This window comes from Corylus avellana, chromosome ca8, assembly GCF_901000735.1.
Source record: "Corylus avellana chromosome ca8, CavTom2PMs-1.0".
Lineage (NCBI taxonomy): Eukaryota > Viridiplantae > Streptophyta > Magnoliopsida > Fagales > Betulaceae > Corylus > Corylus avellana.
The window spans coordinates 16799432-16816906 of NC_081548.1; the positions used below are offsets into that span (position 1 = coordinate 16799432).

Below are 17475 nucleotides of genomic sequence, written 5' to 3' on the forward strand. Positions count from 1 at the left end.
CTCTCTCTAGTAAGGAAGTGTTGTGGATGACCTTATAAGTTGGATGTATGTAGATATTTTACTGGCCATTCCAAAGACGCAGATGGACGTGTGCAGTTTCAAAAAGGCATAACTAAAGTTAGTGATGCGGTAGATGATGCCATTAAGATTGTTACTGTTGCGGTATGTATTTTTAATTTTTTTTATGCTTGTGTATGTGTAGATGTAATCATAAAACTTACACAGAAATTTGTTGGTCTGTTGAATATATTGGTTTATGACCCACGTTCAACTATTTTAGGTCACAATCGTGGTAGTTGCAGTGCCTGAAGGGCTTCCTCTAGCCGTTACTTTGACGTAAGTTTGCCTAGCTTTATTTACTATTTCCTTAGGTTTCATAACTTTTTTCATTTACTCACGAAAAAAAAGACTTTCTTCATTCATGTGTCACATGATCTCAAAGAGTGGTTGTGTCCATAGTTTTTGGTCAACATCTTTTCTCTAATTATTAGACTTTCTTTTAATCTTTCACCTCACTATGTTGACCTGTGTTATTTATTTTCCTTTTCTTTTTTCCATGGTCCATTTGATGTATTCGTCCTAGACATATGACACCAATGTTGGGGCTCCTTAGTATCACTTATATTGTTCAGTTTCACCTAGTAAATAGTCAATGCGGGAATTAGTTCTCATGCAACACTATCAAAATCTCATCGCTCAATATGGTACTTAATTTTCTTGTATGTCACAATAAATGCTTTATTTTTTTAAAACTTCGATATCCTTTGGGACAGCCTAAAAATGAAGGTATCCAATTTTTTTGGTAAAGAGGAATTGTAATTTTTATATGTGCGTATGTTTTTATGTTCCTCTCATTTCTCAATTGTTTCTTATAGTTGTCTTCTTTGTATATAACATAGCCTTGGCTATTTACTTTTTTGTTTCTTATTAACTTAGACATTAATAATATGCATATCTAAAAGTATATGAAATTTAGTTGGTTTATCTCTCTATTTGTGTTGTATTATTTGTTTTCCTTAATGTTTTCTTTTTTACTGTGATACAGCCTTGCCTACTCTATGAGAAAAATGATGGCAGATAAGGCCTTGGTATGTAATGATGAAATTTTCCAACCCTTTGCTTACTTTAGATCTTAAATAACACGCACACACATGCCGTGCAAGTATATCTTTGTAACACAAGTCATGTTGTAGGTGCGAAGGCTTTCTGCATGTGAAACTATGGGCTCTGCCACAACCATATGCAGTGATAAGACTGGAACATTAACTTTGAATCAGGTGAATTATGAAGCTATTGATTGACTTAATCTTTTGCTGTGTGGAAGTGCCTTTTGGTGGTAGGGTTTTATTGGTTGATAAGTAATTGTTGATTTTCGGAGTGCATTTGACTGCTGGTATGGATTTATGAACTGGCTATGCCTGCATCCTTGGCTTCTATAAAAGTACTTTTGTCCTTGGCGGAAGCTCTATATCCGCCCTTGACTTGAAGACTAAATAGAATTTCAATTGGCGAATCCATCCTAACAGAGGAAGCAATTCAGATGTTATATCTCTATTCAACATAGATCATTTTGCAGGCCCATCCCTTGTTCTGTAGATCATTTTGCAAGCCCATCCCTTAATCTGGTTGTAACTCTTTCTCAAACATATAGTTTAGGATGCATAAAGGCTACTGAATAAGGTTAACATTATATCATATACCTTGAAAACAATTTTAAGAAAATCATTGCATTGACATTTAAAAAAAAAGTAAAGGTATGATTATAACTACTTAGCACATTCCTTCACTTCAAGAATTCAACACACGTAGAAACTTAAGCAAACATTTACGAACAATTATTGTCTGCTAACGCTTTTTTACATTGTTTATTCTTTTCTATTGTTTGATCGTCCTAACACTTATTTCGTATTTCAAGTTCGATTCTTTTCTTGAGTGATCACACTATGCATGTTCAATTTACTACAGATGGATCATGCAAAATGAGCTTATTCTCATGCTTTTTAGAGTGTAGGTCTCAACACCACTTACATCTAGTCTTCATAGGGTTTTAAGTCTCCTTAAGGTCCCTTGGACAGATCTAGTTCAGGCCAAAAAGATAGTCTTTAAGGCCTTAACGTTCAACTAATGTGTTTGTGTGTACTGTAATACCAGCAACGTGTCAGCGAAGATTACTCCGCTGTAAACCATGTGTTCAAGGATAGCATGGTTTGGACTATTAGAAAGACAACTCAAAAAGGGGGATCTTATTGTTTTACTTTTTTTTTTTTTCTTTCAATGTATTTATTTTTATTAATTGTGACATAATTTTGTGTTGATAGATGGCTGTGGTTGAGGCTTATGTTGGTGAGAAAAAAACTGATCATCCTGAGAACAAGTCGGAGTTGTCTCCTGTGCTATATTCTCTACTTATTGAAGGCATTGCACAAAACACAAATGGTGGTGTGTATGCGTCTGAGGTATTCTTTTTCTTAGTAAATGATTCTGCAAAATCTGAAGTTGCAGACCTATCCGCAGTATGATAATACTGTAACTGGTCCCCTGCAGGGTGGTGTAAATGTGGAGGTTTCTGGGTCACCAACAGAAAAGGCCATTCTTTCTTGGGGAGTTAAGGTTAATTCTTTAACTATATACCATTTGCCACTTCTCTGGTGAATTTATTTTGTAAGACTAATGAAAGTGATGGGTGTGTTTCTTCATAGCTGGGAATGAATTTTGAGGCCATCAGATCCGAATCTTCAGTTCTGTATGTCTTCCCCTTCAACTCAGAGAAAAAACGAGGTGGCGCTGCAGTGCGACTGGTAATGCTAATGCATAGTCCTTTGCATTCAGTTATCTTGTTGGTATTTGCATGTACTCAAAGCAAATAAATGCAACTCATCCTTGACTTATGCCAATTGATTTTCTGATATTGCATAGGGAGTAACAGTCTCTTTATTAATAAGTTTATTGTGAATCAAACGATAGTCCACTTTACTGAACGGGACTTGGACTCCATATGTTAGGTAGTTGTTCAACATTGTTATTATTCATCGATTGATATTACATCCAGAGTAGATGGGTAATTCCCTTGGCATTGCTTGTCACGTTACCTTTTGCTCTTTTTTCTCAAAAAAATAGTGATTGCTTCATACTAATACTATGTTTCCGTGAAGAACAGAACTCTACAATTGCTGGATGAAAATTGTCTAGGGTACCCTGATTTCATGGTTTGTTCCTAATGTTGTATATATGCAACTTCGAAATAGATCCATCCACCTCCAAAACAAAATTGCTATTGTCGGATATGAAACTAGTGTCAATAGAATAGGTATTGCATACACAACTTACTAACACAATATTCTTGATATACCTAAAAAAAAAAAAAAAAACAATATTCTTGATATATGCTTCATTATCGAAATTGAGAGGATTGTAGTAAGCAATTGGGATATGCAAGTAGTTTCAAGAGAGATGATTTCATAGCTTTACATTGGATTAAGAAATGTATCTTGGAAAATTATAGAAGTCTTCTTCCACATACAACTCTGTGTCGTGCTTTGTGATGGAATGTCCACAACTCAACCTGTAAATTGTGTTCTCTGTCTAAAAGAAATTTTCGTGAGTCAGGGAATTGTTATGTGCGAGTTCAAAAATAATTTTGTAGATACTATTTCTTTTGCATATGATGAATCATCATTACTAATGACTTGTTATTATTTTATTGCTATATTTACAGCCTGATGGTCAAGTTCATATTCATTGGAAAGGGGCTGCTGAAATAATTTTAGAAGCATGCACTCAATATATTGATGCAGCTGGTCAGTTTGTAGCAATGAATGAAGATAAGGTATGAGAGTGTAATTGCTTTTCAATATTTACAGCTCTTATTATGGTAGTTAAATGGGTTGTTAAGATTAAGTCTTGCTTCTACTCATGACCTCGTAGTATTTGGAGAACTATAGTTAGAAGGTCCTGCAAGATTTGCTAGCGGTGGTGCGGCTGGTGCTGCGCGCTAGGGTTCGGCGTGCTTGTTATGGAACGCAGCTTCTCTTTTGAAGCTAAAACCTTCTGCCTTTCGACAAAGGTTGGGTGTCCTAACCTTCGTCTGGAGGAAAGGAGAAAAGGATTCGTGGGGTATATTTTTGCGAGCATTTAGTGTTCATTGTGGTTGGTGGATACGGTGGAAGCGGCGATTTAAGCTCAGGTGAAGGAAGAAATCGCCAAATCTTACCATGAGGGTGATAAGGCCACGGGAGAGGTAATAAGGCCGGAAGGTTCTTGGAGGTGTCAGTGTTGGTTGAGGGTGGTTGCAAGGGAGTCATTTGGCTTTCGGAGGGACGCTTTGGAAGGGGCTGGCGGCGTTTTGCAGGAGAGCTTCGGCAACTGTTGGTGGCCCAGTTCAAGTTGTCCAGTACGGCGGACCATGGGGTTCCATCTTCAGTGGGGCTTCTCATGGATGCTCCTTCGGGGGGTTGAATCCGGGAGGTCTTTCGTGGATGTCCTTCGATCTACTTTGGGCGTCGAGGCGAGAGCAGTAGACTACAAGGTGTGTTACTCGAGGTCTCTCGATTTGTTTCCGGGGTCGTCTTGCTTTGAATCGGAGTTTGACGGTCTTGGGTTGCGTTCTGCCGTGGATTGCTCTGCGTTGGAGTGCTTGCCAACTCCTCTGGCGGTGGCGGCTGGGTTTGTGAGTTCGAGGAAGAAGAAGAAGGCTAAGATCGGTATTAGTGGGTTGTTGAGGCTTCTAGGGCAAATTCAACGTAAGTTGGACTGGGTCCGTGCTGGGGTTGCCTCGAAGCCCAAACATAGGAGGAAAAGGGTTCGTATTTTGGGCCTAACCAATTCTGTTTTGGGTTGCGTTTCTGGGTCGGTCTTTGAAACAGGGTCGGGTCAAAACTCGGATCCATGTCAAAACTCGGATCCGGGTTCGGATCTGAATTTTTCTCGAATTCTTTGCCTTCGGAGCCTGTTTTTGCTGTTGCGTCGCTTTTGGTGCCTTCTCCGGGGCTTCCTCTGGTCTCTGAAGCTGTTTTGGAGCTGTTGGCTAGGTCTTCTTTGAGTTTGCATCTTACGGGTTTGGATTTCGGCGATGGGTCTTCCCCGGCAGAGTTCTCTCTCTCCCCGGTGCGAGTTCTAGGCGAGAATGTTGGGTCTGCCAGTGATGGGTCTTCTCAGTGAGCTGCTCTATTTTTGGATCCTGGTTTTTCTGTCAATTCTGCGGAGGATTTACCGGCGAGCCCTTTGCGCAGGGACTGGGACGATTCTTTTTCTTCGGTGCCTGAAGCCCACTTGGGTGCGCCTGTGTCTTCGGAGCTTTCTAATTCGGTGCGTCTTTCTGTTCTCAAAGAGGCCTTCTCTGTTCCTTGGGAGGTGGACTTTCCGGCGAGCCCTCTTTGCAGGGATAGGGAGGTTCCTTTTTCTGGGGGGGAGGAAACTCAGGTTGTTCGTCCTTCTTCTCCAGCGAAAGGTTTGATTCGTCGTGGGTTCTTTGGTCCGAGAGCTATCTCTCCCTCTCTGGTGGTGTTGAAGGAGTCATCCTTGTCTTCTAAGGGAAAGGACCCTATTCCGGAAGTCTCCCACTTTGCCGGTGGAGGTTCATGTAGGCTCTACTGTCTCACCTACCTTGGGGTGGCTGAGCTGGTCTTCATTCCCCTACTGCTGCCTCTTTGCTCTTGTCTCATGTCTGCACTTCTCTCTCGACTACTTCCCTTTCTAATGGGGCGGGTGAGATGGGTAGGAGTCTTAGCCGTCCTTTTCCTCGCATGATAGAGAGTGGTACTCTCATTTATTCCTTTGGTTCCACGTCCCAACTGTGGTATACCCGGAGGGTGATGGAAAAAGTCGCAAAGCAGCTACATAAGAACAAGGTCCTGCTTGCCAAGGTTGTGGTTGATACTTCGGTGGAAGGGAAGGAGGGCTATTCCGATAGGGTGCTTGATGCGATGAACCTCGCTCCCGTTGTGGGGTTGTCTTGGGGAGGTGAAGACAAAAAACTTCGGGACCTTTTTTCCGTCATTGATAAGAGGGAGCCCGTGGTTGAAGCTTCTGCTCCTAAGGTTAAGGGGATGAGGGAGCTCAAAAATCTGGATTGCTCCATCTCTCCAGTGAAGGGCCAGTGTCGGCGGGGATTTTTGGGGTCGAAAAATGCATTTTCCTTTCCCCCTAAGGTGCACTAGGATTCTCCCTGAGGTGCACTAGGGTTTTTCTTGGTTGCTTGGTTGGGTTCCTTTGTATACTTTATTGTGTAGTTAGAGGCGCATTGCGCTTTTTTGATATATACTACATTACTTATCAAAAAAAAAGTATTTGGAGAACTGCATATGATCTTTTATTGAACAATAGAGATCACCTTTAGATCTCTACATTGATTGGTGAAGATGGGTTTTGTGAGTTGGTTTTACGTTGAGGCTAAAGCTTTCGAACTTTCGGTTTTGTTCTCCGTTTGGTGGAAATGGAGTCTTGGATTTGCCCATGTTGCGTTTTTTGGAAAGCTATGTGTTGCTTAACTGAAATCCACAGTGAAGGCGATGGTGCGGATTCCATAGGCGATGGTGTTTATCAAATCGTTTAGAGTGGGATCAAAGGGTTTGGGCTTAATTTTGATTTTGATAGAAGGTTTTTATGGTAGGAGTTGGCTAGTTTGCTTAGTTGGAGGAATATGCCTTACATTGGAGGAGACTTCAACGCCACCTGCTTTGCTAGTGAAAGATTGGGTGTTTGTGCATTTTAGTCTTGCCATGATGGAATTTTCTGATTTTATTTTGAGCATGGCCTCAAGTACTTCCCTTGTTAGAGGGACATTTACGTGGTCCAATAATCGGGACCCTTCCTCTTGGTCAAGAATTGATAGGTTTCTTGTTTCTCAGGAGTGGGGAAGCTAAGTTTCCCAATTTATATCAAAAAAGGATGCATAGATTGTGCTTTGACCACTTTCCCAATCTCCTTGATTGTGGTGGTTCCCAAGGAGGCAAAAGGCTGTTTAAGTTTGAAAACATGTGGCTTAAGGTTGAAGGCTTTGTGGATATAGTAAGGAAGTGGTGGTCTTCTTACCAGTTTCAATGTTCTCCTAGCTTCATTTTGGCTAATAAACTTAAGGCTTGGAAAGCTAATTTAAAAACCTGAAAAGAGCAGGTGTTAGGCGACTTGGAGTCCCATTAAAAAACCCTTATGGAGGAAGTGAGAGTTTTAGTTGCGAAAGAGTAGTGGAGGAAATCCTTGGTTACCAGTGTGTTGGAAACAATCACCTTAATGGAGGAGATTAGTTGGAGGCAAAAGTTTAGGGCTCTTTGGCTTAAAGAGGGTGATAAATGCATGAAGTACTTCCATTGGGTGGCTAGCTCAAATAGGAGAAACAACTCCGTTGAAGCTGTGACTATTAATGGCTCGGTCTCTGCTGATCGTCCTCCTATCAAGAATCACATTGTGCAATACTACGATAGTCTGTTTTCATAACAATTCAACAAGCGGCCTAATAAGCTGGATGCCCTTGTATTCAACTCCATAGGTGCGGTGGAAGCCTCTAGGCTAGAGTGCTCATTTGAGGTGTGTGAGGTTCCTTGAGGTGGTGAATGGTATGAACAGTGACAAGGCACCTAGGCCTTGATAGTTTTTCTATGGCTTTCTTTCAAGCTTGCTGGGATGTACTCAAGGTAGACATTATGGGGGTGTTCCATGATTTTTATGCCCGTGATAAGTTTGAAAAAACTCTTAATGCGACCTTCGTTACCCTCATTTCAAATAAATCTGGGGCTATTGACCTTAAGGACACATGATCAAATCTCCATAAGAACAAAATTTGCGCTTTCTAGTTGTTTGGTGTTGCATGAGTTATGCCTCGGCGGGTGAGGAGTTGTTAGTGAGTTGGAGGGTACAATTGGGAAACGCATAAAAGAGAGTGGTTACCCTTATACAATAGTATACTTTCCAACTTGCCTACCTCTTACTTGTCCATATTCCCTCTCCTTGTGGGTGTTGCAAAACGCATAGAGAACTTTCTTCATGATTTTGTATGGCACAGTCTAGGCGAAGATTTCAAATTTCACTTGGTAAGCTACTGCAAGGTATGCTCTCCGATCTCTGAAGGAGGGTTGGGTGTTCATAATTTGGTGAAGTTCAATTTTGCTCTTTAGGGAAAATGGCGCCCAAGGTTGGGGATCTTTTTTGTCACGCTAGGTTCGAGTTGTGGTGTGGGTACAAGGTTAGATTCTGGCATAATTTGTGGTGTGGGTACAATGCCCTAAAAGAAGTCTTTCTAGATTTATATGGTATTGCTTGTGTAAATGATGTTTCAGTAGCGGCTCACTTGTAGTCTTTTGGTGACTTCAATTAGTGGAACATATGTTTTGTTAGATTGATTCATGATTGGGAGGTGGAGGTCTTTGCCTCGTTCTTCAATTTGTTGTACTCATTTAGAATGAGATGGGATGGTAAAGACAAGCTTTGGTGGTCTCCCTTCAGAAATTGTTCATTGTTAGCTCCTTCTTCGGTGTCATTGCTTGTAACGATGGCTCTCCTTTCTTTTGGATGAGTATTTGGCATACTAAGTTTCCTTTGAGAGCAGCCTTTATTGCTTGGTTGGTGGCCCTAGGGAAGATGCTTGTTATGGACAATCTAAGGAAACGACATGTCATTGTGGTTGATAGGTGCTTTATGTGCAAAAAGAATAGGGATTCCGTGGACCATCTTCTCCTCCATTGTGAGGTCTCTTGTGCCTTATAGAATGCCTTTTTTAGTTGTTTTGGGCTGTCTAGGGTGATGCCTAGTGGAGTAGCCGACTTGTTTGCTTGTTGGTAGACTAGTGGTAGAACTCAGAGCACTGCTGTGTGGAAGATGGTGCCTTCTTGCTTCTTGTGGTGCCTTTGGAGGGAAAGAAATGACAGAAGTTTTGAGCACCACGAGATGATGTTAGCGAAGCTTGAGTCTTTTTTCTGTTTAACTCTTATACTTGGACAGCTGCGTTTGTAGCTCTCCCTAGGTGCTTAGTTTTCAGGAATTTCTTGTTCTTTTTCTTTTTTTTCCCCCCTTCTATCTAGATGTTTCTCATGTATACTCCATGTGTACCTGAGTAAGGCTTTTCGCTTTTTAATTATATTTCAAATATTATTAAAAAAAAAAAAAAAAAAGGTTAAATGGGTTGTTTCCGTTGTCACTTTCTTTTTCCAGCTTGGATATCATATGGGTATGTGTTAAAATACCCAAATTTACCTTGAGAAAAATGTTATCAAGTTAAAATTTACCTTGCGATATAATAAGAATTTTGCTTTTCTAGATGTATACACTGCTAAATAGTATATGAAACCTTTTGCTTGTTATGGTTATAATTGGTGAAGTTTTATTTGGTTTGCAGATGATATTTTTTAAGAAAGCTATTGAAGACATGGCAGCTACTAGTTTGCGCTGTGTTGCCATTGCATATAGATCATATGAATCAGAAAAGGTTCCATCTAATGAAGAGGAACTAGTTGAGTGGACATTACCTGCGGATGACCTTGTATTGCTGGCTATTGTTGGTATAAAGGTATTTCTCTAGAAGATTTTACTCGAAGCATGCTATTTTAGCATCATCTTTTGAAAGAGAATACCCATGTTACTGCTATAGCTTATGTACATATCGCAATGCAGGATCCTTGTCGACCTGGTGTCAAAGATGCTGTGCGACTTTGCCAAAATGCTGGTGTTAAGGTAATTGTGTGTTAATTTTTTTTTTAGTTGCTTGTAATGTTGAAGAACTGTTTCTGTCTTTGATCATATGGTTTCCGCTATGATTGCTAAGCATATGAGTTCTAGTGGGGTAAAGATTGTTTTATATGCATCTTCAATGGGTAAGAATGACATTTGGACTGGACACTTTTTTTAAAAAAGAAATTAACAGATGCTTCTATATTGTGGGTACTGTTTTGATTGCTAATCTTATGAGTTCTAGTGAGATGACGGTTTATTTTATATGCATGTTCAATGGGCAAAAATGTCATTTGTACTTCTGTTTATTTTTGAATTGACTGGTTTGGGTTCCTAATGTTATTCAAGGAATGGGTGTGCTAATGTCCCTGTGATAGTGCTTCCAGGTTAAACCATCCATGTCATTCGCCATAAACATATGGAAATTCTGTTGATTGGGTTAAGTGATATTTGCTTTCCTATATACTATAATATTTGCTAGGATGTATTTGTGATATGGCCAAAATCAGAATTTACACATTTATTTATTCTTTTTAAAAAAGGTGATTGGTGAGTTCATAGATTCAATCCTATGGGTGTAGTGGTTATGCTTTCCTATAAAAAAGGTTGCAAATGATAATTAATTATAATGTTTGGTTACCAAATTGTGAAATGCTATGTACCATATTTTTATCATACAAGATTGATGTAGCAGTCTACCAATCCTTGGAGATTTTTTTTTTTTTTAACATTGATTAATCCAAGGGTTAGTTGAGACTGTCATGTTATCATTGTGAGATAAAAATATAGTTTTTAGCAAAAAGCCAAACAAAAAAAGCTGAAGCCTGAGAAATTAGGGCTAGGGGCATATTGTTTTTCTTTTCTTTGGTTTATCAATTTAATTTATTTCTCTTCCTGAACTCAAATTGTTGGCTCATCTTTTGGAGGGGAGAGAGAGAGCAGTCATGTCTTACCAGAGGAAGAAATCTCCCATTTTTGTCCTTTGCGCTTGTTCACAAACACAGGCACATTTGTATTAGAGATAGACATACATAAACACTCAAAAAATAAACACAGACCCATGCCCACATAGGCCGACATAGAAAAAGCAACATTGATAATTGGCAAGGGGGTTTTAGTGTTTGGTTGATGGTGGTCTTGATGTGTAAGCCCCATTATGAAGGATCGGCCTGAGCCTTTTGCAATAGTGGATTTGGGTGGTGGTCTTGATTGGGCAGCTAAGCTTTTCAACAAACAATCCAACATGGGTGTATCTTTAGCAGAAAATTAAGTAACATGTGAGCATGTTACATGAGTCGCGTCACTGAATTTAATGGAAGTGGGATGGAACTGTTTGATTAAAACAATCAGATACTACTGGCGGTGTGAGGTTTTTTTTTTTTAAAAAAAAAAAAAAAAAAAAAAAAGAAGGGAAAATTGAGAGGGGTCATCAAAATCAGCTTAAAGTTTTTTGTGTGGCCAATATCTTAGTCAATCAAGCCTGCTTAAATTCTTGGTTGCTAGCAGATGCCAATGACCGAGCAACCTGCTTAGGCCTGGCTCTTGGTCAGCTTGCATGTGTGGAGGGCTTGGTGCATACCTATGCCACCTCCATGCCTTGTCTATCCATCCCATAACAAGCATCTACTTATGCCCATCCAAACCAGTTAGCATGAAATGACAATCCAACCCGCAACATTCTAAACACTCAACTCACCCTAGCCAGCCAATCCCATTAACCTAACTTGGTGGTATTCGGAAATGTGCTGAGCTGCAACGATTGAACTCATAGGTTTTGTAATGCGATATGTCCCTGCATCAAGCCGTGGGCCCTAGTGACTGGTATTTTAGGCCATTCAAGGTGATGCTACCACCTAACAAACTGATTGGTGTTTTAGGCCATTCAGCCATCAACAGTCGGTCACTAAACCCCTATGATGCCAATAGTGAATCAAGCCTTCACACCCAACCAAACACGCTCCAAAACCTTTGTTTTACCACCCCGCCAAGCTGCCATGCAACCCGTCAATGGATGCTACCATCCAATCTAAAACAACCAGCATTGCCTAGCATGATCGTTCAAATAGGCCAACCGCCAGGCCACCCTTCTCTGCAAACCACACAAATCAATGCCAATTTTGCTCAAACAAACACAAACAATCACAATAAAGGCTATTTGGCCTAACCACAATACAAATTCAGCTAGAATTTGAGACAAAATTTAAAGAAGAAATTTGAAGGAATCCAGCTCAACTCATATGGTTCGATCATGTATTGTCAAGCTTTTCCCCATCAGCATGTGGCTTGGCCATGCAAGACAGTGAGTCGTGACTTCGGCGTGAAGCTCTGGGTTTGCTTTTGATGGTTGACAAGGTGGTGGCAGACTAGAACCACACCTGGGTTGCACATAAAGAGGACATGCTCGAGCTCCTCAACTGATGAGCCACCATACAACTCCCTCCTCCCCCCCCCTTCTCTCTCTCTCTCACACATACATCATCCAGTCCCACTCTCTCTCTCTCACACACACATTCTCTTATTACCCACCGAGAACCACCATTTGTTGGCAAAGAGTAACTACTCCAACCCCAACCATTCTCCTTCCATCACATTATCCTACCTTCCTCCAAAAACAAATCCGAGAAAATCTCAGTCTTAAATGAAAGGCTGACCTTATCTGTGAATTATCAAGAATGTCAGTAACTTGCAGTTGGGAATTTGGAAACTAAAATTTTCCTAATTAATTAAAAAAAATTCTTAAGATGGTTATAGTTGGAAAATATTAAATCCATTGTTGAGTAGGGTAATGTGGAATTGGCGAACCCCAAGGGGTTGGCTCAGTGGTTGGACAGCTTGGGACTTTGAGTTGTCTTAGGTTCGAAACCCACTGAGTGCAAACTACTTCTTGGGGCCATCAGATTGGGGGCTTCACCCCTTGAATTAACCAAGGTGCACTTGCGAGAAACTCCTCACCGAGGGCTTGTGCACCCCCGGGATTATTCGGAGCGAAGCTTTGGATACATGGTGCCAAATGAAAAAAAAAATTGGTACAATATTAGCCATAAGCACAAGAGGTAGGGCAAAAACAAATTTATTGTTCTATCTTTGTCTTTTGCCTTACTTTCACCAACTTCATGTAAAACCTTATCCTTAGACACGGTAAAATAGTATTGTGACTTTAATCAATAAATCCCCCGTTTTGTCCTTCAACATCTCCATTGGATAGCTTTGCCCACCTTCAAAAGCTTTGATGTCTTTGTTATAAAAGCAAAGTATGCATCTTCAAATGCTGAAGATTGAAATATCCTCAGAGGAGTTTTTGCAGGCAGAGTAGTTTTTTCCATTAAAAATTCCATCAAAGCAACCAACTATTCACCAAATAGCCTAAAAACTATTCAAACAGCTAACAACTTGACCAAATAACTCCCAACACAAAATTAAAATTGCCCCAAATTTAGATGGAAAACCTATGGCTCTAATAGCCATTTGTTTTGAAAAATTAAAATTTTAAATAGCAAACAAGTAAATAAGAGAAAATTAAAGAAGTTAATAATATAAATTGTGGTTGATAAGTGGCCTGAAGATCTATTAAACTACATATATTGGAGGACTACATCATGCAAAAGCCACAATTTGATCTAAAGCCCCACGTTTATTCCAGGTCTCACTTAGACCAAAGCCGCCACTTGGATTGAGGTCTCTAATTGGATCGAAGTTTGCAAACCCTTAGTACCAATATCTGTATTTAGGGCTTGATCATCACTCTCCTCTCTGTAGTGTAGAATTACCACCCTCGCATGGGAATTATGCACCTTGTTTCTCTTCTTAATGTGGGATTTACTAGAACAAGGCAATTTAGAATAAATACGTATATAAATAAAATATTCTTACATTCACAAAATATATATAATACACTTACAGACAAATCGCTACATGCAATACATACGAAGTACATACTGCATGACGTATGGTGTGGGGAGATGGAAGTTTATTAGGAGGGATTGGGAGAAGTTTTCTAGTTAGTTTTACTAGATCTGAGGTGGGGCATGGCTCCAAGGTTAGGTTTTGGCATGAAGTATGATGTGGGAGTTGCCCTTTAAGGAGGGAGTGTATCTGGAGTTGTTTACCATTGCCTGCCTTAGGGATAGAGGTGTCAGCCCGATCCTGTTTTTCGGTTTTTGGCCAAAACCAGGAATCGGAACCGGGCTACCCCGGTTCTTGGTTTTGGGAAACCGGAACCGGTAATTGGGTCCTGGTTACTGGCCGGTTTTGGTTTGTACCCGGTCCTGTAACCGGTTTTTTAATAAACTTGTTTTTTGGGCTTATTTTAGGTATTGGGCCTAAAATAAGCCCATTTTTTTTCATAAGTTGGCTTATTTTTAAAAAATTTATTAGTTTTTTTGGCCAAATTAAAGGGGCTTTGTTGTGATTATTCCAAATAATTAAAAAATAAACCTAAAAAAGCCCAAAAATCCTAAAAAATCAATGTTTTTGCCTATATGGGCCTTAGAAATAAAAATTCAATTTTTTAAAATACCCTAAAAATCATTTTAAATTAGGTACATAAAGAAAACATTAAAACAATAAAAAGTAAAAACAAGTATGTAAACAAACCAACATGCACAAGAAATACCCCCTTACTACAACAATTCAAAACCCAAAAAAAAAAAAATAATAAAACAAGTATTTAAATAATCTACCAACCAAAAGAAATACCCCTTACAATAAAAATAGTTCATAAACATATTACAAAGACAATATTACGCAAGCTTCAAAAATCGTCAAATCATCCAGCATGTCACACGAGCTTTAGAAATCATCTAGCTATATCTTGTGAATAAAACAACAAACAAAGTTAAGAGGTTAATATTAAAATCATGGCATTTTAATATCATAATATATAAAATGTCAAACTATGAAAACATAGTAAATAATGAAAAGTAATGAATTTATAATCATTTAGTTACCATGCTCATCATAGCTTTCCATTCCCATAAACTTCTGCAGCTCCTCAACGTTATTTGGGTAGCTCTTTAACCAGTCTTGTGTGCAAATCAAGGCCTCAAGTAAAATGGAGATAATGAACTCCTAAATGAATCTAATATACGTCCTCCATTGCTGAAGGCAGACTCAGATGCAACAGTGGAAATAGGAATGGCTAATACATCACAGGCTACTTCTGCGAGAATAGGATATTTGGGTGCATTAACTTTCCACCAAAGTAAGATATTAAAATCATGGGTTGTTGCTTCACACCGATCAGACAAATATCGATTCACCTCCGACTTACACTCCAAGTCGTTCTCTTCTTGGTGTTGGGAGAACACCTTCAAAAATTTCACATCTTGATCCTCCAAATCTTCATCATCAACATTTGAAAAAGTAGGAGTTGAACTTTTTATACCTACATCAGAGTTAGATAACCCATCCTCCCCATGAAACAAATTGTATTGATCCCACAAACGGTTCAAGAGGGAGTCCACACTTTCCTCGATAAATTTCGCCCAATCAACTTCATTGCATCTTCTCAACCAAAATACTAACCCCTTTATCTTGGAACATGGGTCAAGAACAAAAGTCAAATACAACAATAAGTTAATCCTCTCCACAGTCTCCCAATACTTATCATACTTTGTTTTCATATCAAAACTCACTGAACGAAGGATAGGATTATCACTAAAAATACCATCATTCAAAGTATTTTGAATAATACAAAGTTGAATGAAATATGAGTTGGAGTTGACATTTTTTGAACTAGAGAAATTCAATGCGGCATCATAAAACGATTTCAAAAACCTCACAAATAGCCTAGCATTTTCCCACTCAATAGAGCTAGGAGCAACAAAATGATTACTCTCATCCTCCTGAAGTAGGGCAAAAGCTTTTTCATATTTCTCAGCTGAGCTCAACATTAAGTACGTAGAATTCCATCTTGCTTGAACATCTAGACATACCATCTTCGTACATGTAATCTTTTCTAGCTCTATACATGATTTAAACTTTGCCATTCTCGCTGGTGAGTACCTCACAAATTTCACTGCATTCCTTATATTAGAAACACAAGCACCCAATCCTTTCAACCCTTCAGTTACAACAAGATTTAAAATATGAACGACACACCGCATGTGAAGAAATTCACATCCCAAAACAGAATAAGGCTTGGCCTTCAACCTCCTTTTCAAAAACTTGATCATCGCATCATTGTTTGTAGCATTATTAACAGTAATAGTGAACAAACTATCAATCCCCCTATCCATCATTGTACTCTCCACCAATCTTCCAAGATCATCACCTATATGACTAGAAATTATGCCAAATTTGATTATTTTCTTATGCATTATCCAATCATAATCTATGAAGGTAGCGGTAACAACCATATAGTTCAAATTTTGAAGAGATGTCCATGTATCAGTAGTTATGCAAACCCTTTTACCGCTCAAAACATTTTTCAACTTAAGTTTTTCTTCCTCATATAGTTTCATGCAATCTTTCTGTAGAGTATTGCGACTTGGTACAATGAACCTTGGTTCAATTCCATTCATCAATTCTCTAAACTTATCACTCTCCACATGCCTAAAAGAAAACTTCTCTTTGATGAAATACCGCACAACCAAATTTCTTAAATAAATCGGATCATACTTAACAAATCCTACTCCTTGATTGCCTTCTATTGTGGCATTTGCAACAAAGTTTGACCTTTGGGTATATTCGATTTTCTAAGTGAAGAGGTCGGACATCTAGTGGTAAGGTGGCTCATCATGTCTGAAGTACCATTTTTCCAGTGACACCCTAACACCCTATTGCAATCATTGCACATTGCCTTTGGGTTGTTCTTATCAACTGGTTCTATTTTTTTGAAATGATCCCATACAACAGACTGATTCACCGATGGTTTTCTGGATAGGTTCGTTTGTGATTGCAAGGTATCTGTAGATGAAGTTGGATTGGTTCCAGAATTGTCACATTCCAATTGCATACTAGGACTATTTGTCTCCTCCATCTATTAAAAGTGTTTAGATGTTATACACTAAAGTGAACAATATATACAAATATTACAACAATAAATATAAACTACCAACAATAAATACTTTATATATATTCAAACAGTATATTTCATTGTGAGCCTAAGAAATTGTAAGAACCAAACTTTATGCAAAGAAAGGCATCAAATAAGTGACCCAATTGGCCAAATTTCCAGATGCTTAAGACCCCAACATCAGAAAATGAACAACTACTACAATCAACCCAATAAACCCAACATCAGAATTCCATCAAATATTGTTTAGATGTTAATATTATACACTAAAGTAACAATATATATAAATATTACAACAATAAATATAAACTACCAACAATAAATATATATGTATATAAATATTCAAACAATATATTTCTTTGTTTTCCATTTTTCCTTCTCTCCAAACTGATTGTCTGAAAATTTCAACTTAGCAAAATAATCGGCCAAAATTACACCATGTTCTTCGCTGCTCATCGTCCCACTCCCACCAAATCCAAAATTGCAGCGCCCCAAATTAAACAAGCCCATCACAAATTTAATGAACATGCATGTAAATGAAGTAATGAACACTAAAAAGTGTTGTAGATTAAATTTTATCCACTAAAACCAAGCAAAACAAAAAAATTTCCATGGATCAACAGAGAAAATATCAAAGAAACCCAGAAATAAAAAGTCCAGACCTGGCTGCTAGTGCTCATTGCTCGGCTGACGGAGCGAGAGATGGAGACGAAGCGAGAAAGGGAGGCGAAGCGAGAAACGGAAAGAGAGAGGCCGAATGGGTGTGAGAAATGTTTGAAATGAAGATTCACCGAATGGGTGTT

At 38.9% G+C, this 17475-nt stretch overlaps 1 protein-coding gene across 5 annotated transcripts in view; it reads left to right on the forward strand.

Annotated features, from left to right (window-relative positions):
* Nucleotides 1-17475, forward strand: part of LOC132189054 (calcium-transporting ATPase 10, plasma membrane-type-like) — a 52109-nt gene that overhangs the window by 20640 nt on the left and 13994 nt on the right. For all 5 annotated transcript variants that reach the window (XM_059603539.1, XM_059603538.1, XM_059603540.1 and 2 more), the window contains 10 exons: nucleotides 54-162; nucleotides 281-336; nucleotides 1046-1088; nucleotides 1194-1277; nucleotides 2319-2456; nucleotides 2545-2610; nucleotides 2700-2798; nucleotides 3716-3826; nucleotides 9326-9496; nucleotides 9601-9660. In XM_059603539.1, the coding sequence (XP_059459522.1) occupies nucleotides 54-162; nucleotides 281-336; nucleotides 1046-1088; nucleotides 1194-1277; nucleotides 2319-2456; nucleotides 2545-2610; nucleotides 2700-2798; nucleotides 3716-3826; nucleotides 9326-9496; nucleotides 9601-9660 (937 nt within the window). The remainder of the gene's footprint in view (nucleotides 1-53; nucleotides 163-280; nucleotides 337-1045; nucleotides 1089-1193; nucleotides 1278-2318; nucleotides 2457-2544; nucleotides 2611-2699; nucleotides 2799-3715; nucleotides 3827-9325; nucleotides 9497-9600; nucleotides 9661-17475) is intronic.